This window comes from Lepidochelys kempii, chromosome 9 (assembly GCF_965140265.1).
Source record: "Lepidochelys kempii isolate rLepKem1 chromosome 9, rLepKem1.hap2, whole genome shotgun sequence".
Taxonomy (NCBI): Eukaryota; Metazoa; Chordata; order Testudines; family Cheloniidae; genus Lepidochelys; species Lepidochelys kempii.
The window spans coordinates 36,518,904-36,546,870 of record NC_133264.1 but is presented as its reverse complement, the minus strand read 5'-3'; the positions used below and the strand labels follow the sequence as shown (position 1 = coordinate 36,546,870).

The window sequence follows — 27,967 nt, the reverse complement described above, 5'->3', positions numbered from 1 at the left end:
TCTCATCGGTTTTATCCAAAAAGCACTACCGACCATAAAATGAAAGCCCAACAAGCCCTGCATACCAATTTTTGCATGTCTGTAGCTATTCCTTAGTTCCATAACCAGGAAGCTCTCCTCATTGTTATTGCACAGGCCATCACCCGAGCAGCTGCATCAAGCATAGACTGGACTGATGTCTTGGCTACCGTACAACCTTCTGTGAGGAAAACCTTAAATTCTTCCTTTGTCTCCTCTGGTAACCAGTTTCTCAGTAAATTTACACATTGCATCCCAGTTTGCAAAGGGACATGATAGTGTTTGTCCATGCAGTTGGCTGTTAGAGCTAAAGAGGCTGGTGAATGCCTTAAGTTTTTTGACGGCCCTAGAACAGCCTCATTAATAGGGAGGGCTACCTTCCCTGGAGCACAAGCCTGGAGAATGTCAAAAAGGTTGTGTCTTCTTGTTCAAACTGAACTTGTATGCCCAAAGCCACAGCCATTCTTCTCAGAAGCTTCTGATGAAACTTCAAATAATCTGGAATTGGAGAAGTATCATCCAGAATCATGGAGTCAACATGTGAGGAGGAAAAAAGGTTAACAGGAGCGAATGGATCCTCCTGTGATAAAGATCAGTTCCTTGTGCAATGATTTCTCCTGCAGCACTGGCTGGTCTGGGGTAACAGTGCCTGATCATACTTGCAAGGCAGCTCTGGAAACTCTGTCATCGTACGCTCTGGTGACCTTCTCCTAAACTGCACAGATGTTGGAGACCTAGGGGAATGGGAAACACCCCAGGGAATCCAAAATGGCCACTGAGGTAAAGTATAAGGCAGGGGAGACCAGTAAGAACTAGGCCAGTAACTGTCCCCTGCTGATGACCTGTCCTGGGACCAATGCTTTCCTTCTGGAGGCAGTCTGGAAGATTTGCTAGACCTTTTGCACCGAGGATGGAACAGCAAACTACTGAAGGACTCCAAACCACACTGCAGGGAATCATCTGAATAGTCACAAGGCATTTGGGGTGCAAAATCAGATGGGGCCAGGAGGTGACTTGGTTGATCTCCAGTGCATCACAAAGACGACAATATTGGCCATAATGAAGTAGATATGGCGGTCTGTACCCTAAAGGCATCATGAGACATCAATGGTACAGCATCATGAGAGGGTGCCAGGAAATATCTCATAGTTGGTGCTGTGGTACAAACTGTAGTAAGTATCCAAGCTAATTCTCACTCTAGTACCAAGGCTGACTGTGCCAGGACAGAGACAGACAAAAAGAGAGGATGGAGACCGTACTGATGCTGACATAATGTGCACCGCGCGCCAAAGATGGTACCAGAGAAGAAGCTGAACCCTGGCCACGCTCCTTAACTGGTACTCATGTTGGTACCGCTACAGTCTCTGTACCAGAACTGAGGAGAAGGACCCAGTACCCCAAGAGTTGCCCTCAAAGCAATGGACTCCTAAACTACAGGAGAGCCTGGAACAGAGAAGAAATACAAATACTTTGCTGCCTTGAAAGCTTGCAGGTCCCACTGGTATCGGACTCAACAGCTGTCCTGCAGTCAGTTATGGAATTGATGGCACAGTACCAAGTTCCTCCCATGCAATACTGGGGAAGTAATAGGTAAATGGCTCAGCTCTATCCTGGATACCTGATGAGCCCCAAGGATGCTCTGAATCCTTTTTCAGAGAAGACAAAGTTCTTAGACTTCGAGTGACTTCAGTCTGTTTTATGTGTCCTTTCATGGGGAGGCACTGGAAAAGACGACTGCCCACTCTTTCACTGTGGAGAAGAGTCCAAGTCCAGGGATCTGTCTGAGTGCAGGAAACAGGGCGTCAAGACAAGCCTGAAAACTCTCCATGAGGTCATGGTCTCTCAAAATCTGCATTCTTTTCTTGAAAGAGCAACAAATACTGCATCTCTCTTTAATGTGCCTCTTGCAGAGAAGAAATGGCAGCACTTAAGGGGGGTAACTATTCAGGATATCTACCCACATGACAGGCAGTGCATAAAGCCCAACAAACCCTGCATGTCAATGGTGTCTAGCATTGAAACTAACAATCGCTTAAAAGGAAACTTTAAAATAAAAATAAATTAACAAATATTAACTGCTAACTAACTACTTAGAGATCAGAAAACTAAACTAGCCAACTATGCATAAGAAAAAAATGTGAGGAAAACTGCACAGCAAGCTCCAACTCAATTCATGGGAAAGAACTGAAGGGGTAGAGGTGTCAGTGCCCTTTTGTAGCCTCAGGAAGGGCCACAAGGATGTGCAGGGTGCATGCATCAACCTGATGGGCACTGCTACATAAAACTGGCTTCAGTGTGCTGGGCATGTGCACACCTGAGTGGAATACATGTTTGCAGCCACTCCAACTAGTAGCAGTATCATCCTGACTCCACAAGTGAGGAAAACGAATCTCGGATTAAATAATAATGACTGAACAAGGAAACAATGAACATCTAGCACAGCCAGGAACAGCACCCAGTGTTCACTGAAGAAAACATCAAATCAGTAATTTCATAGCAGTAGAGCAAATTATACATCTATGAGATAGACCAGCGGTTCTCAAACTTCATTGCACCACGACCCCTTCTGACAACAAAAATTACTACACGACTCCAGGAGGGGGGAATCGAAACCTGAGCTCGCCTGAGCCCTACTGCCCCAAGTGGGGGGGGGGGGGGGGAGCCAAAACCCAAGGGTTTCAGTCCCAAGCAGGGAGCCTGTAACTTGAGCCCCACTGCCCACAGCTGAAGCCCTTGGGCTTCGGCTTTGGCCCCAGGCAATGGGGCTTGGGCTTCAGCTTTGGCCCCGGCCCCCAGCAAGTCTAAAGCCAGCCCTGGCAACCCCATTAAAACAGGGTCGTGATCCACTTTGGGGTCCCAACCCACAGTCTGAGAACCGCTTATAGATGTCTCTCTCGCCAAGTAAATCACAACACATCCTAGTAAGTTTTAAAACATAGTAATTTAATTTAAAAGCTACAGTCCTTCCACCTTCTTCTCCTAGTTGGAGAGGACTACATACTTTTTTAAAAAAAACATCCCCACTTAACTCAACTATTACTTTCTGTAAGTGCTTTGGATTTCCTCAGCATTTAAATTTTCACTTTCAGGCTACTAGTCAATGACAACAACAAGTTTTACAGATTAATATTTTCCTTTTGCTAGTGTGATGCATTTACCTTCAAGGCAGGTGCCAACATTTTACAACTTAAGTTATTTTTGGAGTACAAGAACTGAATATAAAAACAGACTTACCTGTTTGAATCTTGACTCTGTGCAATTTGGACGTGAACTGGTCATTCACTGTAAATATATGACCATTTTCTATTTCTTTTGATTTAGGCTCTTTTGTGAGAACTCGTTGTGTTGGTTTGCCACATGCAAGGGACTGTAGGGCTCTAACAAGCTCTCTTTCAGGGATATCAGTTTCTTGCTGAATTTCCTGAAGGAAAATCACGACATCATCAATAGCTTATAAATAATGTCAGAACATGTTAGGTAGCTTTATTTATTTAATTTATTTATTTATTGGGGGGGGGGGGAACCACGACTGCTCAAAAAGATAATCCTGGTCTCTCAAAACTAATTTCTGAAATTTAGATCCTTTAGATGCTTGAAAAGTTAGAATTCATTTAGTGATAGTCTAATAAGCACTATGCAAAAAGGCTTATGATGAACATTGGTTGATTTAGAGAAAGTGGATTTCTTCTATTATAATTTAAAGTGAACAGCTGCCAGTGTGATGAAAGGAACAAAATAAATAATTAACTGTTATCAATCAATTTATCTCCTGAAAAAGCCAAAAGGGTTTATTTCCATTCTCTCCAATGTTGCTTTATGGAATGAAACCTGAGTTCCAATGTTACTTTCATCATCAGTTCAATGAAAAAAATATACATCGCGATCAAGGACATTTCTGACAGAAAGCTATCCAAAGTACCTTATCAAGCCAGGTAAGGCAGTTTGTTAACATGAAAAGGCAACAGCCTTACAAGAAATATCAAATAGGACTCTCATCCTGGCACCAGCCTTTTCACAAAAACGTGTTTTCTCACCCTTCTGCAGAGTACACTCCTAATAAAGCATAGAGCTGCTTAAGATTAGTTTTGTTTCCACCTTACACTCAGCAGAGAACAAAACTGAGTGTCTGGTTCACCTCAGCTCAAAGTACAAGAGATGACATTTGGAAGATGTCTACTAAAACACTGTTAGAACCATACAAAGCACAAAATTCCTAGAGAAATATACCCCAGCAGTGCTTTGCACACAGTCTTCTAAAGCAGAGTTATCAGCTTATCTGTCAAGTCCCTCTGAAACTTCCACCAAGTGCTTCTGTAGTTTTAGTGCCTCTCAGAGTCACTTTTTGTTGGGAGAAATATAAACTATGGCATGTTTTGCTGTCTTCCTCATAAAAATGTTAGAAAGTCAGTGTTTCTGAGAGGTCTACTGAGAGCCATTTAGAAGCTGAGGCATCAATCCTCATTTTCCACTTTCTCATGGATGCTGAAGTTTTGAACTACTGCAATGTGCTTTCAGACTGTGTTAGCAGAACACCTTCACATTACACCTGCCAATACCCAAAAAGCCCACCTCTAGGGTGACATGAAGAGCTGATACTTGCTCATTTCCAGTTTCATTTAAATAAAACCACCAATTTGGTTCTATCCTATATTTGTTTATCAAATTTCAGCTAAAGTGCATTTTTAAAGACTAAATTACAGTCATTTTTGTCTTGAAAAATGAACCTTATTGCAATGGCATAATCAGGATCACTTCAGTAAACCAGAAGGAAGTGGATCTTGACCATATAAATTAACTGCTTACAACGATGAGTAAGTAAGCTTTTTAATTATTTATTTAAATTTAATGCCTCAAGGCCAGCAGTTCCAGCACAACCTACCGCTGCCAATGAGATTTCAGTCCAACACCCTGATTTCGAATGCCAAAGGATTAAAATCAATCCATCAATAATCATTGCTGTACTTTTCATCTTAATAAAGTATTCTGACTACTGCCATTGAAAGTGAAATACAGAACTAAAATAAAAATTAAGAACCAGTTTTTATGCTGTACACCCTTATTAACCAGGCAATGTGGGGCATTCACTACACCCTGTGCGTATTTTAATTCTCAACATTACAGTTCATCCTTAAACTGACACTTGCACTAAATCTGGTCCTTCAGAAATGCACAAATTGGCTTTAAATAAGCATCACAGAAACGGTTTGATGCTGTGATACGACGAGCACCATCCACTAGTTGCCTTCGGTGGGGGTGGAGAGTACTAAGCAATTTGTAGCACAGAAAGGTTTCTAGAAGAAGGGTAGAAGAATTAGAATTTTTCTATTAACATGAACAACAGGAGTTACTGCATCCTAACAAAGTTTAAGTCATCAGCATGTTATTTTTAGAAATGCACATCTTTTTATAAAGACACTTAATATCTTTTTAAGATTAAAAATAGATATTTAAAAGTGTTTTTCCCCCTACTTTCAGTTATCTGGTATGTTACAGATTTCATTTTGGGGAGGAAAGCTATAATTACAACCTATTATGCAGCTGAACATATCTAAAACAGATCTAAAGGAGCTATGTCTGGAAAACTACACAATAGGCTGCAATAACTAACAAACAAAGTGTTAAATTCCAGACATCTTAAGGTTTTTTCTTAGAGCAAGGAATTAAATAATTGTTTCAACATTAACATGGTTGAAAAATCAACAGAGCCAAAGAATTTTAAATTCTTAGGCTTCACCAACCTTAAACGCTCTCCCAACATGGAAAAAGGGGAAAAAAGGAACAGCATGAATTAAGAAGTCAGTCTAAACTTTTAATGAACTAGTTTTGCTGAATGATGTAACAATTTCACTTATCAAATTTTGAATTTCACATTGACATGGTTAGGGATGGGACAAATCTTCAGTTTATATTCAATTTGTGAACAAATCAAGCTTTTGATGCTATATACTTCAAAGTATTTAAGTATTCTTCACCAGACACTGAAATGAGCAACAACATAAGTTTTGAATATAAGGAGTAGCCCACTTGGAAAGACTGGGATAAGTTATTAAGAGAATGCAAAAGCTTAAGCTATTCAGAAAAACCTCCCTCTCATGTGGAAGCACCGTTAAAACAAGCCCATTTTTTCTCCACAAAAATATCCAACTAGTTACATAAAGCCCTAACATATGAACCTCCAACAATTAAAAAGCAAAACTCTTTCCTCAAAATCTTAGTACTACTCTGTGCTTCTATAGTACCTCATCAAGTATTAAGTGTCAGCACTGCTCCAAAAGAGAAAGTATTTGCCTTAGTTACCACTTATCCAAAATGGGGGCTAAGAGCTTAGGGAAATTTAAAAGTTGGTGCATCAGTGGCAGAGCTGGGAACAGAAGCCTGATTAGAAAAAACTCCTTCCTCTTTTGCTAAGGCATAATTTTTTATTGGTGCTTCTGCTTATCGTCAGCACAGAGGGTACTTGAACTTCTTCGGCGTTATGCTGTACTATCGTCCTTTAAAGTACTGACTTTATAGAGTGCTGAAAGCAGAATGCTGGAAATGGGAGCTGGGTCACTCAAAAGTCTATAGAGTGTCACAGGGTAGCTGGTCCCTGTGAGTAGACCAGAACCAGATGCATATATCAGAGCAGGTGGGCCCAAATGAGCCAATTAAAGGAACCAGGATTACACCTGGGTCTATACAGACTTATCAGAGGGCAGGAAAGGGATAAGTTACTGGGATAGGCTGGGTCTGAGAAGTGAAGCCACAGAGAAGTGGAGCTAATTCCCATGGAGAGTCCCTGGAGCAAAGGGCCAGGTACTGGTGTTCCAGAAAGGGAACAGAGCTGTCTGGAACTGGGAAGTTGCAAGAAGCAGGATCACCAGAGACTGTAGGAGGGGAGACCATGAAACCCTAGGACAAGGGTGACCTAAGGGACTATTTCTGTTTCCTTTATTCACTTATGTTTGGACAATAAGCCTTCTTAAAGGAGACAGTGTGGCAGCGTATGATTGGAAGCTGGGGAGAAGCCCTGGCCTACCACAATGAGATTTTCACACATACCAAGCAATGTCACGGCTATTTTGGAATGGGGCAAAAGTCTCCTGACCCCCATCAAAGGATAGAAGAAATCACTTCAAGTCAATCTAAGTGGGAGACTTCAGTGGCCTCTATCCCTCTTAGGCTCTGGCTAGCAATAGACCGTGACCCCACAAAGTGACGAGACCTCCTCGTCCACCTTTTCCTGACACTGGCGAAAATGGCCATCCATCACATCAGAAAAGGAAGCTGGAAGGCAGGGTGCTCTGTGACTGTGGGGCCTACTTCTGATCGCTCTTTAAGTCTTGTCTCTGGGCAGAGTTCCTCTGGGTGATGTCTACTGCCTCCCTGGATGCCTTGAGGGGCAAGGGGCGCTGTCTGGGATTCTCTGCTCGGTGTCTCCCCCTGGATCCCTGTGACCTGCACTCCTAGTCTTATTTTTTAATTTGTTATCCCCTGGATTTAGTTGATGCCTGGGTTTGGTGGCTCCTCCCCTCATGCTCGTAGCCTTTAGCAATGGGCAGGGCCAAGCCCACCCACCCCAGTGCCTCAATAGGTTCCCACTGTTTGTGGGGACAGCACTGTTAAGTCAATAGGTCTATAGAAGACAATCTAAAAACTAGAACTCACTGTCCATTTTGGCTGCTGTGGTGATCTCTACCTGTCCAACCTCCCATCAGTACTTGTCACTCCTGAGGGAATTCTGTGCCACTGCATGTGCGCAGAATTTGTGTCCCCTGCAGAAAAATCACTTTCTGACAGGGAAGCTTCAAGAGCTGTCATGCACCACTCCCTAGCAGCGCAGGTACATCGTTTCAGGTACCCGGAGCAGCTGGCAGAAAGGTAAATCACTGCTGGGCTGGGGACACCCCAGCAAGTGGCTCCTACCATGAGCTGGAATCAGCTGCTAGTCCAGGCTGGGCTCCAGGCAGGAGAGGAGTTGCTGGGGCTGTGTCAGACCCACCCCCAGAAACCTCCCGCAGACGCGGCAAGCCCAGTATTCTCCCCTGCTTTCTGCCTCCATCGCTCCTCAGCTGTGGGGAGGGGGGGGAAGGGTCACTGTACGGGGAGCTGGTCCCCCATCCACCCAATCCCTGTTCATCTGGACCTCCCATACCCAGACACCTGTGCCAAGCCCCACGCGGTACATCCAGAACTCCCCGAGCCCTCCATACCCAAACCCCACCCCACTGAACCTCAACCCCTGCATCTGGAGTCCCCCTGCACCCAGACCCCCTGCCTCTGTACCTGACTCCCAACCCTGTACCTAGACTACCCCCCAGAGCCCCATGCACTCAAACCCCCACGATGGCCGATCCCCCACATCCAGACCCCCATGCCACTGACCCCCCACTAGCTGCACCCAGACCCCCACCCCACCGAGCCTCACTCCCCCAGCACCCAGACCTGCTGCTGAGACCCCCCACAGCCAGACCCCATTGCTGAGCCCCAACCACTTTCACCTGGAAGCCCCTGGAGAGTCCCATTGCCCCTGCACCTGGAACCCCCACCCAGCATGAATCATAGAATCATAGAATATCAGGTTTGGAAGGGACCTCAGGAGGTCATTTGTCCAACCCCCTGCTCAAAGCAGGACCAATAAGCCTCTGTGCATCCAGATGCCCTCCACTGAGTTGCTTGCACCCAGATTGTCCCATACAGAATCCTCTCACCCCACACCGAGCCCCTCCACACTTGGATCCTTCCTGGTTGAGCCTGCCTGCCCCATACCTGGTGCACCTGGCACAGAGGGACAAGGCCCCAGGCCTTGTGCTGTGTCTAGGTCAGGTGCAGCCTCACCACGGAGTGCCCATATCCCAGGGGTAGAAACTGGAGGGCTGCAGAGTGATCTCCCACCTTTATGCAGCCAGTGGCTTGTGCTCCCCACTGCAATGCTGGAGTCTCTGCATTTATTTATTGACAAATAAAACTTGCAGAATTTCTAATTTTTTGGCACGGAATGCCCTCAGGAGTATACTTGTGTGAAACAGAAAAAGAACAGCAAAGTGCAGTTTCAAAGGCAACTGAAAAATAAAGTCAGTCTATCAACCTCTATGTTTTGCACAAGCACTTACACATCAGTGATGCTTCTATGTTCTGGCAATCTTATGCTTTTGTGAATGCATGCACTATCTGCAAAGTCATGCTATCATAGGACATCATGAGGTCAACAGAGCAAAGCATCACTATTTTACTGGTACTGAATATATTAACTACTATTCAGCAATCAAATAAAGGCAGATTCTTCCTATTGCAAGGTTTGATAACTCAGAATATGAAACATGTATCAAGAATAAAGATTTCTTCAAGAAAAAGAAGAAGACCAAACAAAATGAAATCAGTCTTTTTAATGCTTTAGGTACAAGTGGATCCCCATATTCATGAAAGAATACTTAAATAAAAGGACCAAAACCAATCTGGGCCCCATCTTCACTAGCTGGCTATACTGAATTAAAACCTTTTAACTTGAAGCAGTCTTAAAATAGTATTTTATACTGCTGTGAAGAATATCATTTCCCTAAATGCAGCTGGGGTCTAAAGGTATATACTTCTAAATCCTGAGTTTCTGGAACAGAGTATGACAAGGCTATCAGCCAATTTTCAACACCTTTAAAGGAAACAAACGGTTAAGGGCCCTGGCCCCTTTGTATAAGTGTTCCAAGGAAGAGGGGCTTGCGGCTACACACAGCCCGTACCTTTAATATGGGTTTCACAGCATACAATCCCAATGGAAACTTCTCTAAAAAATGCACATTCCGTATGTTAAGGGATTAACAATACATCAGACAAGATTATGGAGCTAAAAACAATCTCTCTAACCATAAAAGTAAATTATTATGGATTCTGAACTCTCACTATCAAGTAAAGAAAAAGGGGGGAGGTGGTGGTGGTTAAGGACGAATGAGGTATATCCCCTTGGCATCAAAAAGGTCTGAGTACATAGGTCAAGATTTCCTACACAACTTCTGAAAGAGTACAGGCGGATATATAATACCATAGATCTACATATGCTCTGCATCTATCTGCAGAATACATTTTAACAGTTTTTTAAAGTCAGCTTAGAAAGCCACAAATCATACCTCAAACGTGTATTTTTCTCTGTTGTTAAAGAGCATTAGTATTGTCATCTGGAAAGTGGAGACTTGCAATATGTGCTTCCTTGTATTTGAGCCAGTTACTTGGGCACCTCCTACACCAACCTCTGAGCCATCTTCCTGTTTGAATTTAAAAGAAGTCATGAAATCATTTTTAGAAACATTTTTTCCATCTCCTGATTAAACTTTTTATGTAGCCAATGGAGAACTATGCTTAAGCAATATTAAGTTTGAGATTTTAAATCCACAAGTTCCAGAGTAATATATGCTTGGTTCCAATTTTGCCTAACTACTGTAATATACTCTTCAGGTCTTCCTGCTCCCCAATTTATCAAAATAGCTGCAGCAAAAATCTTTGTCCCTTTGCTCCAACCAGACCAGTTCCAAAACTTCTTTTAGTAATCCATATTATTGGTGTGTCCTAATCTTACTTTTATGTTTATGTTGCAGTTACGCTTCGATTACCTTCTCTGTCCTCATGCACCATACAATCTCTTCCTGCCTTCTAACCTTTGCTTAGCTTTCCAGTGCTGATCTCTCCAGCGCTTACTACTCCCCATTTCTCACAAATGAAATTTACTTGTTTTGTTTGTATAATTTAAATTTTAAGCTTTCTATAACTTTAAAAGTGTAATCGACAATAGTGGCATTATGAAACTACATTAGGTTTGCCTTGAAATTTTTTTTTAAACCTTAATTCCAATGTCAGGTTTCAGAGTAACAGCCGTGTTAGTCTGTATTTGCAAAAAGAAAAGGAGTACTTGTGGCACCTTAGAGACTAACCAATTTATTTGAGCATAATTCCAATGTAACAACGGTGGAGAAATTTCACTTTGGTCTGAGTCACAGCCTAAAATAAGGTGGGAGGGCAAGGAAGAACAGCTAGTCCTATAAGAAGAGGGGAAGAATCGATGGAGATACCCAGAGTTCAGAGCTGCAGGAGGATACTGGTTGACTCAGAGAAGATTGTAAGGGAGAATAAAAGACAAGAGGACTTGCAGCCAGAAAGAACAGGAGAAAGGCCGGAGAATCACACCATCCCCAGAAAAAGGCAGATCTATCTAATTGAGGACTCCCTACTAAGAAGAACAAACAGGCATGTCACCAGAGCTGATCCAGAGAATAGAAGGGTGTGCTGCCTGCCAGGAGCTGAGATACAGAATATGGATCTGAGGCTGAAATGGATCCTAATGGGAGCAGGAAAGAATTGAGTGACTGTTTTTCATGTGGGAACAAATGATACAGCTAGATTCTCGCTGGAATATATCAAAGGAGACTATGGCAGGCTGGGGAAGATGCTTAAGGAAATGGAGGCTCAGGGATTCTACCTGTCCCTAGAGGAGGAGAATGAAGGCGAGATAAGATTATGACTATCAACAGATGGCTTAAGGAAGTAGTGCTATAGGGTGAGCTTCGGCATGTTAGATAATGGAAGATAATGGCATGAAAGATAATGGAGCAAATAATTAAGCAGTCAATTTGCAAACATCTAGAAGATAATAAGATGATAAATAACAGTCAGCATGGATTTGTCAACAACAAATCCTATCAAACCAACCTGATAGCTTTCTTTGACAGGGTAACAAGCCTTCTGGATAGGGGGAAAGCAGTAGACATGGTATATCTAGACTTTAGTAAAGCTTTTGATACTGTTTCACATGACCGTCTCATAAACAAACTATGGAAATGCAACCTAGATGAAGCTACTACAAGGTGGGTGCAAAGCTGGTTGGAAAACCATTCCCAGAGAGTAGTTATCAGTGGTTCACAGTCATGCTGGAAGGGCATAACGAGTGGGGTCCCGCAGGGATCAGTTCTGGGTCTGGTTCTGTTCAATACCTTCATCAATGATTTAGATAAGGGTATAAGAGAGTACACTTATAAAGTTTGCAGATGATAGCAAGCTGTGAGGGGTGCAAAGGCTTTAGAGCATAGGATTAAAATTCAAAATGATCTGGACAAACTGGAGAAATGATCTGAAGTAAACAGGATGAAATTCAATATGGACAAATGCAAAGTACGCCATTTAGGAAGGATCAATTAGTTGCACACACGCAAAATGGGAAATGACTGCCTAGGAAGGAGTACTGCGGAAAGGGATGTGGGGGTCATAGTGGACCATAAGCTAAATATGAGTCAACAGTGTAACACTGTTGCAAAAAAAGAAAACATCATTCTGGGACGTATTAGCAGCAGTGTTGTAAGCAAGACATGAGAAGTAATTATTCCGCTCTACTCCACGCTGATTAGGCCAGTTCTGGGCACCACGTTTCAGGAAAGATGTCGACAAATTGGAGAAAGTCCAGAGAAGAACAACAAAAATAATTAAAGGTCTAGAAAACATGACCTATAATGGGAAGATTGAAAACAATTGGGTTGTTTGGTCTGGAGAAGAGAAGACTGAGAGGGGACATGATAACAGCTTTCAAGTACATAAAAAAGGTTGTTACAAGGAGGAGGGACCAAAACTGTTCTTCTTAACCTCTGAGTATAGGACAAGAAGCAATAGGCTTAAATTGCAGCAATGGAGGTTTAGGCTGGACATTAAGAAAAACTTCTTAACTGCCAAGGTGGTTAAGCACTGAAATAAATTGCCGAGGGAGGTTGTGGAATCTCCATCATTGGTGATTTTTAAGAGATGTTAGACAAACACCCGTCAGGAATGGTCTAGATCAGTGGTTCTCAAACTAGGGCCACCGCTTGTTCAGGGAAAGCTCCTGGTGGGCCGGTTTGTTTACCTGCCGCGTCCGCAGGTTCAGCTGATCGCGGCTCCCACTGGCTGTGGTTCGCCACTCCAGGCCAATGGGGGCTGCACGAAGGGCGGCCAGCACATCCCTTGGCCCACGCCGCTTTCTGCGGCACCCATTGGCCTGGAGCCGTGATCGGCTGAACCTGAGTCCTGCCATGAGCGCAGGGGAATGGACTAGATTGCCATTCGAGATCCCTTCCAGTCCTATGATTCTATGTTTGACCACTGGGAGGCATTCATGGACAGAGTACTGTTAGCAAGGGATGGACTCCACCTGAATAGGGAGAGAAGTAGACTTCTGGGATAGAAGCTGGCACAACTGAGTGACTTGGGAGAGATGGCTGGGTGATACTTATGTAATCTCCACACCTGAATACTATTGAGAGGGAGGAAAATCAAGTAAGAAAGGATACAGCAATGGAGAAAGGAAAGCAGTGGGTAGAAGAATGGACATTAAGAGGAAATATAGTGCCGATACCAATAAAGCTAACAGTCAGGTAGGTGATACTGGGAGTAGAATGACTGCATCTAATTAGGCGAGAAATGTGGGTGAAGCCAAGCAGCAACAATTAGGATGTTTGTACACCAATGCAAGGAGCTTGGGCAACATAATGGAGGAACTAGAACTACTGGGACAGAAAGTGAAATCAGATATTATAGAGATAACAGAAACCTGGTGGAATAGCAGTCATGACTGAAGTACAGGTATTAAAGGCTATGTGCTGTTCAGAAAAGACAGAAATAAAGGCAAAGATGGTGGAGTAGCACTGTATATTAATGATGAAATATACTGTAAAGAAATTAGAAATGATGGAATGGATAAGACAATCTGTCTGAGCCAAAATCACTTTGGGGAAGAAACTACTAGAGGTTCCCTTGGGCTAGAGCAGGGGTTCTCAATTTTTTTTTTTTTTTTAAACTGGGACCCACTCTGAAAATATTTCAGGTTGTGATACACCCCCCCCCAAAAAAAAAAAAAGATGACGACACCCCTCCCATACCATACTTACTTCTGCACTGCTGCTGTCAGAAGTGCTGCCTTCAGATGTGGGGACACGTCCAGCAGCCACCACTCTCTGCTCTGCTTTCAGAGCTGGGCAGTTGGAAAGCAGTATCTTCTGGCTGGGCGCCCAGCTCTGAAGACAGTGCTGATGACACAAGCACAGAAGTAAGGGTGGCAATACCATACTACCATGCCACCCTTACTTCTGTGCCGCTGCTGGCAGCAGCGTTGCCTTCAGAGCTGGGTGGCTGGCAATATCAGCTCTGAAGGCAGCACAGAAGTAAGGGCAGCTATACCACGAGCCCTCCTACAATAGGCTTGCAATCCACTTTTGGGTCAGGACTCCCAGACTGAGAAACGCTGGGCTAGTGCTTGGGGTATGCTACAGACCCCCAAGATCCAATATGGATAGAGACCTCTCTAATGTTTTTAAGGAAATAAATACTACAGGGAATTGTGTGATTATGCGAGACTAACTTCCCAGATATAGATTGGAGGACAAGTGCTACCAATAACAGTAGGGCCCCAGATTTTCCTGGATGTGATAGAGGACAGATTTCTTCACCAAACAGATGCTGAACCAACAAGTGGTGATGCCATTTTAGGTTTGGTACTGGTGAGAAGTGAGGACTTCATAGAAGAACTGGTTGTGGGGGAAAACCTTGCTTAATCATGAGCTAATTCAGCTGAAACTAAATGGAAGGATAAACAAAAATAGATCTGCAGCTAGGGTCCTTTATTTCAAAAGAACTAACTTTAAAAAAAAAAGGGGGGGGGATTAATTAGGGAAGTGAACTGGACTGAAGAACTCAAGGATCTGAATGTGGAGAATGCTTGGATTTACTTTAAGTCAGTTTCTGCAAATTTATCTGAAGCCTGCATCCCAAGAAGGGGGGGGGGGGGGGGGGAGGGAATTCATAGGGAAGGGCCACAGACCAAGAATCTCAAACCAGTGATTAAGAGAAAGCAGAAAGCCAACAAGTAATGAAGATGGGATGGATTAGTAAGGAAAGCTACCTCTTGGAGGTCAGAAAGTGTACGGATAAAGTAAGAACTGCCAAAAGCCAAGCAGAGTTGGACCTTGCAAGGGGAATTAAAAACAATAGGAAAAGGGTCTATAGCCATATAAATAAAAAAGAAAACAAGGAAAGAAGTGGGACTGCTAAGCACTGAGGATGGGATGGAGATTAAAGATAATCTAGGCATAGCCCAACACCTAAACAAATATTTGCTTAGTTTTTATAAGGATAATGAAGAGCTTAGAAATAATGGCAGAGTGGCGAAGGGGAACGAGAATATGGAGGTAGAAATTACCACATCTGAGGTACAAGTCCCACTCAAACAGCTTAATGGGACTAATTTGGGGGGCCCAGATAATCTCCATCTAAGAATTTTAAAGGAACCAGCATATGAAATTGCAAGTACAGTAGCAAGGATTTTTAATGAATCTTTAAATTCAGGGGTCATACCCTATGACTGGAGAATTGCTAATACAGTTCCTATTTTTAAGAATGGGAAAAAGGTGATCCGGGACATGACAGGCCTCTTTGTTTGATCTCAATTGTATGCAAGGTCTTGGAACAAATTTTGAAAGAGAAAGTGGTTAAGGACAGAGGTGAACGGTAATTGGGATACAATACAACAAGATTTTACAAAAGGTAGATCATGTCAGACCAACCTGATCTCCTCCTTTGAGAAGATAACTGATTTTTTAGACAAAGGAAATGCAGTAGATTTAATCTACCTGGATTTCAGTAAGGCATTTGATACGGTTCCAAATGGGAAATAATTAAATTGGAGAGGATGGGGATTAATATGAGAATTAAAAGGTGCATAAGGAACTGGTTAAAGGAGAGACTACAACAGGTCATACTGAAAGTGAACTGCCAGGCTGGAGGGAGGTTACAAAGGAATTCCTCAGGGATCAGGCTTGGGACCTATCTTATTTAACATTTTTATTACTGACCTTGGCAGAAAAAGTGCATGCGTGCTAATAAAATTGCAGATGAAATAAAGTTGGGAGGTATTTCCAATACAGAGGAGGACCGAACTATCACACAAGATGATCTGGATGACCTTGTAAACTGGAGTAATAGAAATGGGATGAAATTTAATAGCACAAATTGAAAGGTCATGCATTTAGGGACTAACAAGAATTTCTGCTATAAGATGGGGGTGTATCAGTTGGAAGTGATAGAGGAGGACAAAGACCAGAGCATATATTGGTTGATCACAGGATGACTATGAGCCGCCAATGTGATGCAATTGTGAAAAAGGCTAATGAAGTCCTAGGGTGCATTAGGCTAGGTATTTCCAGTAGAGACAGGGAACTGTTAGTACCATTATACAAGGCACTGGTGAGACTCATCTGGAATAGTGTGTGTAATTTTGGTATCCCATGTTTAGGAAAGATGAATTCAAACAGGAACAGGGGCAGAGAAGGGCTAATAAGATGATTTGAGGAATGGAAAACATACCTTATGAGAGGAGACTCAAAGAGCTCGACTTATTTAGCCTAACCAAACAAAGGCTTGGGGGAGATATGATTGCTCTCTATAAATACATCAGAGGGATAAATACCAAGGAGGGTGAGAAGTTATTTATGTTAAGCACCAATGTGGACACAAGAATAAAATGGATATAAACTGTCCATCAACAAGTTTAGTCTTGAAATTAGACGAAGGTTTCTAACCACCAGAGGAGTAAAGTTCTGGAACTGTCTTCCAAGGGGAGTAGTGGGAGCAAAAAACCTAACTGACTTAAAGACTGAGCTTGATAAGTTTATGGAGAGGATGGTATGATGAAACTGCCCACAACAGCATGCAGCTGATCTGCGACTGCTAGCAGCAAATATCTCCAATGGCTGGTAATGGGACATTAGATGGGGAGGGCTCTAAGTTACTACAGCAAATTCTTTTCCAGGTGTCTGGCTCATGGGTCTTGCCCACATGCTCAGGGTCTAATTGATGGCCATATTTGGGGTCAGGAAGGAATTTTAAAATAGATCAGATTGGCAGAGATGGAGGGGGGGTTCTCCTTCCCCTGCACTACAGGGCATGGGTCGTTTGCAGGTTTAAACTAGTATAAATGGTGGATTTTCTGTAACTTGAACTCTTTAATTCATAATTTGAGGACTTCATTAACTCAGCCAGAGGTTACGGATCTATTACAGGAGTTGGTGGGTGAAGTTCTGTGACCTGCAATGTGCAGGAGGTCAGACTAGATTATCATGATAATCCCTTCTGACCTTAAAGTCCATTATCATCCTATGATTTAATTAAACCAACAGGTTGGAGAGTTTCAAATTTGATTCAGGCTTACAAAATGTATGCTTGTAAGTATATTCCAAACTGCTGCCAAGGTAAGAGTTGAATTAAAAAAAAGATGCACTTTTTTTAAACTTGTATTTATGTCCTATACTGGCAGTTTAATTTATAGCTAAAAAAATCCAAAACTGATAGAAATTTATCTTTACATTTACAAAGTTTTTGAGATTAAATCATAACACTTTCAAATAGACATTTACCTTTTTAACAGGTCCATAGAAAGTGGCATTGAGATCTGCCGAACCCATGTGATGCTGGAGTGTCAGCTGTCGACCACTGTGTTTGGCTAAATAAAATCTATGAGACAATTAAAATGAAAATTTACATATTTATAAGGCACATTTTATGCAGATGATCCAAAATCACTTTACATACGTCGATAATTTTGAATTCTTCAGGATGGAATGTACTAAGTGTAACATATAACTATTACTCTTAAAAAAAAAAAAAAATTAAATTGAGGTTAAGGTCTCATCTGAAACAAAAAACCAAGTAGTGAGTAGTTGGTTTTCTAGTTTTCCCAAAAAAGAACAAAGCAGCTCTCTAACATGCCTTTAATACTCACAAAAGTATATTTACTGTACCCATTGTTTTAAAAATACGAAGCCTGATTTAATACATACCTTCTAAATACTTCAAAAGCATGTCTGGGGGCTGGAGGAATGTTGCACTTTGGTGTGGCTGACTGAGTAGGCCAGTAGCCTGTTGTGAGAACCCGCACCGTGAGATCAACACCACCTAATGAGACCTACAGCAACATTGGAAGAAGACATCCACCGTTTTAAAACAGGACAGTATTCGCCACTTCCCCTACGTTATAATTAGACTTTCATTTTTTTACTTTCCACAGGCTAAGGAGAAATTGTAGTTGCCATTCTTTCTGAGCTGCACAAATTAAAATTCATCCTTGCTGGAGCAGGAGCCAAAAAGCTCACATTGTTCCCATATGGCAATTTAAGACTATACAGAATATGACAATGTAAAAAATACTATGCAACTGTTCAGTATTCATGATAATAAACAGAAATTCTGAAATTCAGAGCTTTACATGGCCAGATGCATTACAGGTAATGTGTGTCATATTTTGCCTTCTGCTTTTATTCTGTTTCCAATACAACTGACTGGATAGAAAAAAATTATGCTGTGTTGCTAACAATACAAATGGCAAAGTAACAGTTTTTGTACTTGCCCTCTGGCAGAAAAGTACAAGCAACAGTTTGACATTCAACACTAAGCAATAGGGAGTTTTTCCTGCCATTCCCTCTTTGGAGTTTTAAAGCGGAAATCCTCTACATATATATTTTCCCATTGTTTTATGTAAAGGTCTGGTTTCTTGCTCAGCCTGAAAAAATTATGTGGCTTTGACACTTGTTCTCTGAAAGTTGTTATTAACATAGGTATTCACACAAGCTTGGAACACTCTACAGCTGATGGTCTAAATGGTCTCATCAGCAGGTGGCACACATCTATCTGAAATCAAAGTACAATTGTCAAAAAGTGTCTCAACTAAATTCCATAGTGCCAAACTTATAACTGAGTATCTCCAGCTTCCACAGGGAAATGAGTTGGGTTAATGACGGCTTACGATTAATACCTCTAAGGAACATGCTTATAGGTAAGTACTTTTCTTAAAAAGAAAAAGTATAATTATAAACAGATCCAGGTTCTTACAGACTACAAAAACTAATATACAGCAATAGAGTGGATCAGATTAAAGACAAAAAAGTCACAAATATCATTGGGAAAAAAAGTAGAGGCCTCCCAAGTTAAATAGCGACATAGCATCCCTGAGAAGTATTAAGAATGCTATTTTTATATTAGAAGAATAAAATGCACCTAATAAATACATTAGAACTAACATCAAAAGACCTCTTCGGGGAAAAAATAAAAGTCAGCTGGGCCACACAATCCAGAAACAGGGTTTAACAGAGACTGGACTCAAGAGAACAGTCTAAAACAATATTTTACAAATATACATAAAGAACTGTACTGAGGTTTCTCCAGAGTGAACCAAAGGCCATCCAATGTTATTGACATGCTCCTGTTTTCATGAGCCTTAACATGACACTGATGTTCAGAGAAATGCAGTCAATCATCCATCTAGAGATGGGGTATGTCTACACGGAGATTAAAAAAACCACAGCACCAAATCTCAGAGCCAGGTCAGCTGACAGACTTGAGGGGCTCTGAAATCACAGCATGGATGTTCAGGTTCGGGCTGGAGCCCAAATGTCTACACTGCAATTTTATATCCTCATAGCTTGCGCCTCATGAGCACAAGTCAATTGACCTGGGCCAGCCACAGCTGTGCCAGAGGTTTATTATCACAGTGCAGACATACCCTTGAACATTAAGCCAATGCATACAATCAACAAAAAGGTGCACTGAATTAAAGTATTTTTGTTTGTTCCAGATAATACCTTGCTTGTGAACTGTGGTATCAGCATGGGCATGAGGGTATGGAAAATATGTTTACTGAATATAGTGGAACCGCAACATCGTATCTGGAAAGAAGAGTATGCTTTCTTACCCACTGAATCTTTGAAACATCTTAGTCATAGACAAGAGCCTGAGCTCGTTCAGATTCTCACAGATGCAGTACTAAACATAATGGGTCAGATATTTGATTTGGAATAAGTTTTAGGAATGCCAAGTCTCATATGACTCCTCTTATCACCAGCATGTGTGTAGCATGGACTAATAGAGGGACAGTGTCTTTCAAGTCGAGAATTGTGCTGCATGACCTCCAAAACCCAAGGTTTCAGGTTCATCAATCTGGAAAATGTCTAAAGTCCTATAATCTTTTGACTTCTCCTACTTCAGCTTCTCAGGGAAAGAAAGAACTGCTGCATGTACAAAGTCGATCATCAGCTGCATCATCCTTCCCAATACCTACTAACTCAGTTTTATATCTATGAGGCTTTTGGCTTCTGAATGAGGAAGAGCTGGCTTGTGACTCTTATCTAGGAAGGATCATATGCATACATTGCACCACAGATGTTTCAAAAAAAGAACACGCTGGGGCTATTTGTTTAATAGAAACTCTAGAACCTCTTGCACCACAATGGTAATATGAAGAAAGACTTGTGATTCCTTTCCCAGCGCCATCTTTTATTACAGAATTGTTCTGCTCGAGCAGTGGTTCTCAACCTATTTATCATTGTGGGCTGCATATGCGACCCACAATGTGTCACCTGGGCCGCAGATTGAGAACCACAGCGCGCCCCGCCTGGATCTCCCCTACAGACCCTTATGCCCAATGCCTCCTGCCCAGAGACCCCTCCACAGAGTGGGGCCAGGAGCAGAGCCCTGGGTGGGGGGCTGAATGGCAGGGACCCCCGGACCCCGCTGTGTGGGGCCAGGTGGCAACCTCGACCCTGGACCTGGCTGCATAGGGCAGGGATGCAGCCCCCCTGCTAACCTTGCAGGGCCGGCCAGCTGGCATCCCCAGACCCTCGCCGCACAGCCCAGCTTTGTGCTAATTGGGTGGCATGCGGCCCGCAGGCCAAGAACCACTGTGCTAGAGAAACACATGCATTCCCATTCTCTGTATGTACTCTAAGCCAGTGGTTCTCAAACTAGGGCCGCCGCTTGTTCAGGGAAAGCCCCTGGCGGGCCAGGCTGGTTTGTTTACCTGCCGTGTCCGGAGGTTCGGCCAATCGCAGCTTCCACTGGCCATGGTTTGCCACTCCAGGCCAATGGGGGCTGCAGGAAGGGCGGCAAGCACATCTCTCGGCCCGCGCCACTTCCCTTCTCTTCATGTGTCAGTATATTTGTGTCTGCATCTGTAACTTTCACTCCATGCTTCTGAAGAAGTGAGGTTTTCACTTACGAAAGCTTATGCTCAAATAAATCTGTAAGTCTTTAAGGTGCCAATGGACTCTTTGTTGTTTTTGTGGATAAGACTAACACGGCTACCCCCGATACTTGACACCATGTAAAGAATTTAAGTTACTGTATTTTCATTGCCCTGAAACTTATAAACCATGATGTGACAATTTGAGGAACCTGTCTATATATAAACTTATGAATTCCAATTTGATTTTTTCAACTCTCTGATCCCTTGTCTTATGATTGTCTTACTTTTTACTGCCTTGGGCTCCTTGTGAAAAGGAGACAGGGGTTGGCACCACCATCTCTCTCTCTGAATAACCCAATCATTAAAGACTGTCAGCACCTGAACAGATCTCCTGAAGAGAACAAGAGAGCATTCTAGGGTAACACCGGTTTTCCCCAGCTTCTCTGCAGGGGACTTGGGTTAAGAAAACGGAAAAATCCTAGACACTGCAGCAAGTGAACCGAGAGTTGATAGGACTTATAAACTTAAGGGACTCTCAGATCTAGAGGAAGAGAGGAGCCTGCTCCCATAGCAGAGGGTCCTGTTTAACTGTGGGACCAGCCAAGAAAGGAGGACACAAAGTGACAGGAAAGAAATACTCCATGATTTGAAGCACAGTGCAAGCCTGTACAGGAGCATGAGGCGGCAGGGGGGGAAAGAGGAAGGAATTGCTGAACGAAGACACACTCCCAAAGGAAGGATGAGCTAGAATGAGGGAAATGGTGCACAGAGGTTTTATTGTTTTGTCTGGGTCTGTATATTTCTGTGCTATCTAAGGCCATGTCTACACTCAAAAGCTTACAGCGACAGAGCTGTATCAGTACAGTTGTGCTGCTATAAGAATGCTTGCGTTATGCTGACAGGAGAGAGCTCTTCTGTCAACATAATAAAACCAGTTCAACAAACGGCAGTAGCTATGTCAGCAGGAGAGAGTCTCTCCCTGACATAGCACTGTGAACATGAGCGCTTATGCTGACAAAACTTACGTTGCTCAGGGGTCTGTTTTTTTCACACCCTGAGTGATAAAAGTTTGCCAACGTACATGCTAGGGTAGACATGGCCTAAGTGAAGAGTATTTAAGAAATCCTTACAAAGCCTTGTGTCTGTTTGCTTTTCACTCTTCGTATCCCTGAAGAGGTGAACTATAAACCCAGAGTATCCATAAGATGGAACTCTGAGAAAGGATGTGCTTAGGCTACTTGGGAATCTGAGGAGTCAGCATTGATCCTGGGGGTCTAGGGAAGTCGGGCTGCAGGGCCCCATTTCCAAGAAGGGATAACAGACAAAGTCTGTTCCTGGGAAACATGCGAGAAGGGTCAAGAGAAAAGAGGGTCCAGTCTACTTGGACCCAAGAAGCTTAGGTCCCATGTGCTGGGGCTCAACACAGCAGTCTGGTGAGCGTTCAGTCAGGGGGAGCTCTACAAGGGCTGTGTATGACACATGTGCTTGAGATAAGTAAAGGCTATTTGGAATGCAAGGGCCCCCAAGACCTATTGAGGCAAGATACAGTAAACTTATCTCACACTACACCAACATCTTGTGTAGTAGCCATGGGAAATTTATGCTGCTTGGGGAAAGTGAAAGTTCAAATTAACTGCTGTTGTCATTCTTTGGCACAAGATATTTAAGTTCACCTGTTCAGCTACAGTAATACAGAAATGAGTATAAAGCCATATGGCATTAACTCACACAGCACAAAACCTTGTGGATACACACTTACACAATAAACAAGAGCCTTTAAGCTCAAAGAATCCCATGTCTGCCCAGAGTTTCAAGTGCTGCTTATAGAAAATGGGAAGATTGTAGCAATCCTACTCATGAAATCAACATAGCTCAGTCTCTGGGAGGAGTTTTCTGTTGTGGTTCTCTTTGATACCTGAGAAACTGTAAAAGATCTAGGTGGACTTCTTTGATTTCTCTAAATAAAACATGTCTGTGTAATCCATTTTCAAATCACTTGTGGGACAGTCTCACCTCCCAGTAATCAGCATAAGGATTTTAAGTTGCCTGCTTCAAGGTGGTGAAAATTTCAGAGTGCACTGCTCAACCGAGGTGCTCCCATGAGGCAAAAAATTCATTCACAGTATTCAGATTCTAAAATGGCTTGGCACAGAGAATATCCAGGTTTGCTTGGTGAACAGGAGTCTTTGCGTATTTGTGAGCTGGTAGTATTTGGAAGCCTGTTAGCATTATTGTCTAGTGTATTTCAATTACTGTGAATTTTAAGTTTTTTTTTTAAAAAACGTTGAGCACAAAGCACTTTGGACTGCTATAAACAGAAATAAAAACATGGAGCTTGTAATGCCAAACCACCTACGAAACAAAATGAGCACATTCTATAGGTAGTACACCACAAGGCACATCCTCGTTCTTCCCAGTATCAGGAAGAACAATCTCCAGAAACTGACCCATGTACTAATAATGAGCAAAAGTGAATGAAGTAGTAAAGTCTTGCTGTGTGTTTTGTGGAAGGATTAAACTAACCTTCAAGTCACTGCTGTTACAGAGAACATGGACATAAACTGATGCACTGTTCTAATGTTTCAAACGCCATAAAATGCTTTGTTTACTTGCACTGATGTAACATACAGGCAGAAACTGCACCTCTAATTATTTTTAAAGAATCAGGAAGGAAACAAATTTTGTTGGTTGTATGGTCAATATCTAAAAAGTGCATCATAGGTGACAATAACTATCTAAGATCTAATTCACATACATTCAGAACAACAGAACTAGCAAGACCACCTGTAATAGTGCTATCTGTGACTCCCAACAGAGTTAGTACTATCAAAATCTCCCCATAAAAATTAGAAGCATGTTTGTCAAAGTGCTGCCATAAAACTAATTCTGTTGGATGTGCACCAAAATAGATGGATCTCATACAAAACTTTGACTCCCAAAAGGGCAGAAACTCAATTCTGTAGCCTTTAAACACTTCAAGGTATTTCATACCAATTAAGATCCAAACACAAAGAAAAACTAAATGTCTAAAAAGAAACTTGACCAAAATGAGATAAAAAGAAAGGTCCCTTTAATAAAAAAACATGGGGAAAAAATCCTTGATAAAAAATTAAAACGGAACTGACAGACAATAACAAAGAGTTGCACAAACATTTCTTTAAAAAGGGACATACAAAAATGCGACTTTAAAGTGGAGCTCATGAGTTCAAATACTAACTGATGATTAAACATTTATCATCGATTTGCCTCAACAACAAGTAAGTGTACGCCACCTGCTGGTAAAGCAGTTTAACAGTTCATAAGTTTAGCTACGAAGCTTTTCAAATCTTGTCATGTACTGGTGTATTGACAAGACTGTATGTCCACTGTAATTATTCCTACTTTTACTGAGCACTATGTCTATGCAAATATACTGTATAACTTTTACTTCATGAATTAACTTTTATTTAAATTATTACATTATGTTTTGGCATAAATTAGAGTTTTGCAATTGTGTGACTCATTTATAGAAGACAGTCCATACAACTATTTAGAACAGCAGTGGGCAAACTGCGGCCTGTCAGGGTAATCCACTGGCGTGCTGAGAGACAGTTTGTTTACATTGACCATCCGCAGGCACGTCTGCCCGCAGCTCCCAGTGGCCGCAGTTCGCTGTTCCCGGCCAACAGGAGCTGCAGGAAGCGGCGGGCAGCATGTCCCTGAGAGTGTGCCATTTCCTGCAGCTCCCAGTGGCCGGGAACAGCAAACTGCGGCCACTGGGAGCTGCGAGCGTCTGTGCCTACAGACAGTCAGTGTAAACAAAGCGTCTCACGGCTCGCCAGTGGATTAACCTAACGGGTCGTGTGCGGCCTGCGGGCCACAGGTTGCCCACCACTGATTTAGAAGAACACTGACACAGTAAAAGACTCAACAGGACTTAAAGAATACTAGTGTCACTCAAAGTAATAAGTCAGGCTTCAAACAAATCTCAAGATCCAAATATTTTCAGAGTGAGTAAGAAAAAGGTTGCAAGGTTAAAAAAAAAAAGTTAAGTTAAAAAGTTCTTATTTTGTTGAGAGAAGTGAGCAAATGAAGAGTAATGCAGAATTTCTCCAGTGCAGGTTTGTGTTTATATGTAAAAATAGAAGCACAAGAAAAGATCTGAATGATTCTTACCCCTGTAGCCTGTAGATGTTGCCTGAATTCATCCATTGTTGTGTTTGAGATGCTCATATCCCTGAACATTCCTTCCAGTTTAGATGTGAATTGACATCCACATTCAGTCTACAAAAAAAATTATTTGCTGTATTGTAATTATAAAATGGATCTGCAAACACTTAAATCCTGAAATGTTTGAGACATTCAGTGACTAACTCCGACAAACATGGAGAGGACATTCTCTATACTTTTCTTTAGCTTAGTTCTACCCCTAGCCCATTTTCAGGTCTTGGAAGCTCTTTTGCATGTGAGGACTAAAGCCTACCCACATAAATATGGTAAAATCTGTTTTCTCTCATCTCCCCTTACACTACTGCATTTTTTCTAAATACTTCTTTTAAACATCCTTATCTCTTATCATACAGGACAATTATGCAAAACTGTCATGAAAATTCACCAGGACAGGCATAAACATTTACCTATCATTTACCATGACACTGATAAACAAAGTCATAATAGTTCATTCATCCACCCATCCAAAAAGTTAATTTGCTCTAGACAAGTAGAATTTTTTTTAAGGATGCTATAGGTTATGAAGTGAGATTACTGAAAATTTTAGAAACCGCATGGTATTGAGTATGAGGGAAGTGAAGGAAACTATAAGGTAAGTTTGTTTTCAGAGATTAGTATGGTATCACTATTAGAATGCATATGGGTGAAAGGAGGATTCATACAGAAGAAATAATACTTGCTGCTTATCAGAGAACCTTTCACCAAAGGACCTCAAAGTGCTTTAGATGGTTAAGTATTATTAGCATTTAAAAGATGAGGACATTTTGATACAGAAATGGTAAGCATCTTTTGCAAAGTTACATAGTATGTCAGTGGAAAAGTTAGGAATAAGATCAAGATGAAACTCCTGGTCTCAAACCACTGGATCACACTGCCTCACTGGAGTCACTTTCTTGCTGAAAAATTGTTCTTAGAGCCACCCTCCTCCCCCAAAAAGTTCAATATTCTAAAATGCCCTCCTACCCAATGTGGGACATTGAACCCTAATTTTGTAGTAGTATTTCTTTTTTCTGACAGATAACCTTTAATATATGGAAATAAAGCTGATTAGTGTTTTCTCTGTTTATTAAAAACTTTAATTTGATTTTAATGAGTATATTGTAATCAGTTTTATGCCAACTAAACATTTATTAAAAAGAAAAGAAATAAAGGAATAAAACTCAATTTAAGAACAGTTTGATGGAAATAAGCTGCGTGTAGGTAGCCATCTTACCTTTAATTTAGATATCATATTTTTCTCAGAGTCATCTGAAACACTCTTGTTTGTAAGAAGCCTTCTTGCCAAGTGCTGTTTATAGTAACGTTCAAAAACATCTTTCTCTTGCATAAACCTAAATAGAACCATTGCCTTATCCAATATAGTCTCTACTTCTTGCTCCGTTAGCTATAAAATAAAGAAAAAATTAATTTGCTATTTTTACTCTCAGAGTACAAATTTCTTATAAAACAAAAAGTAATGGAAAAGTAATCTACAGCCAGCACACACAACCAATCAATACTAGAGTACATTTCACTGTGAAACAATCCAGTTACATACCCAGGACAAAGTTAGGCCTGCTCTACACTAGCAAATGAGGTCAGTTTAACTACATCAGTCAGTGATATAAAAAAACGCACACCCAAGTGGTGTAATCAAGCCGACCTAAGACCCTGTGTAGACAGAGCTAGATTGACGGAAGAATTATTCCACCTCTCAGGGGAGGTGGATTACCTATACCAAAGGGACAACCCCACCCACTGACGCATGCAGTGTCCACACTAAGGTTTTAAGTATAGACAAGCCCTTAGATCAGTTTGCACCCATGACAAAGCATGGAAGTTCTAATGCTAAAATGTCTGATTTAATTGGATTTAACTCCTGCATCCTTAAGCATTTCCTCACCACCACTATGGCAAATTAAAGACTCTCTTTTTATGATTCATACCATCAACGCAATTTGCTTCCCTTAATTAGAATCCCATTCTGCCTGTGGGAAGTATGATTACAGATTGGCAGAAGTGGAACCACTGTGGTAGCAAAATGGCCAAAGGGCAGGGCAGTCATATCATGCAAAGAAGAAAACCCACTAGTATGAAAATGGAGAAGAGACAATGAGGAGGGGAAAAGCTGTGATATACAATAGGAAAAAACAGCATTTTATTCGAAAGCTGCAAACAAAGTGAACAGAAGTGCTGCTGAAATGACATGTCATTTTAAATTAAGACTGAAAGCCAGTTCGTAACTCATTTTATTGAGTTTGACTGTTACACAGAAAGTGGGTTAAAAGACAGTTTCAGACTGCAACCTGAATTTTCAGATAGTATAAAATAGTATAAAATAATTTATAAATAGAATTTATAATTTAATTTCTGAAGTACAAGAACAAATATAAACTATAAGGATCTCAGAGATTTTCTTGCAATATGAACATGTTAAAGGAAACAATTACAAAATAAAAAGCAAGCAATTCTGACCAAGACTGTCAGCAACACTCAGCATATACACCTCTAATTAAAAATGGTCTGTGCTTCTTTCCATTTTGATTGATCTTTCAAACTATCCTGCTTTGTTTTCTTTCAAATTAGAAAGAGCCAATAAAACAGAAAAACTGGCCAGTGTCTTTTTGAGTAAGCTGTAACATCTTTTCTAAAGGAAAATCTCTTGGCTTAGTATACATTTTTATTGTGTAATATTTTATATTCAAGTAATACTGATCACCAGTCCAGCAGAAATAAAAAACTTACTCTTAAAAGTTAATTCTTTTGACTAGA

At 41.6% G+C, this 27,967-nt stretch overlaps 1 protein-coding gene across 3 annotated transcripts in view; it reads right to left on the bottom strand.

Moving 5' to 3' along the window:
- CUL3 (cullin 3) overlaps positions 1–27,967 on the bottom strand; it is a 103,235-nt gene that overhangs the window by 9,538 nt on the left and 65,730 nt on the right. For 2 of the 3 annotated variants that reach the window (XM_073359926.1, XM_073359928.1), the window contains 7 exons: positions 26,430–26,600; positions 25,163–25,270; positions 17,832–17,956; positions 17,409–17,505; positions 13,890–14,027; positions 10,116–10,250; positions 3,253–3,439 (listed from right to left, as the gene is read on the bottom strand). In XM_073359926.1, coding sequence (XP_073216027.1) covers positions 3,253–3,439; positions 10,116–10,250; positions 13,890–14,027; positions 17,409–17,505; positions 17,832–17,956; positions 25,163–25,270; positions 26,430–26,600 — 961 coding nt within the window. The remainder of the gene's footprint in view (positions 1–3,252; positions 3,440–10,115; positions 10,251–13,889; positions 14,028–17,408; positions 17,506–17,831; positions 17,957–25,162; positions 25,271–26,429; positions 26,601–27,967) is intronic. The other variant, XM_073359927.1, reaches the window with a different exon arrangement.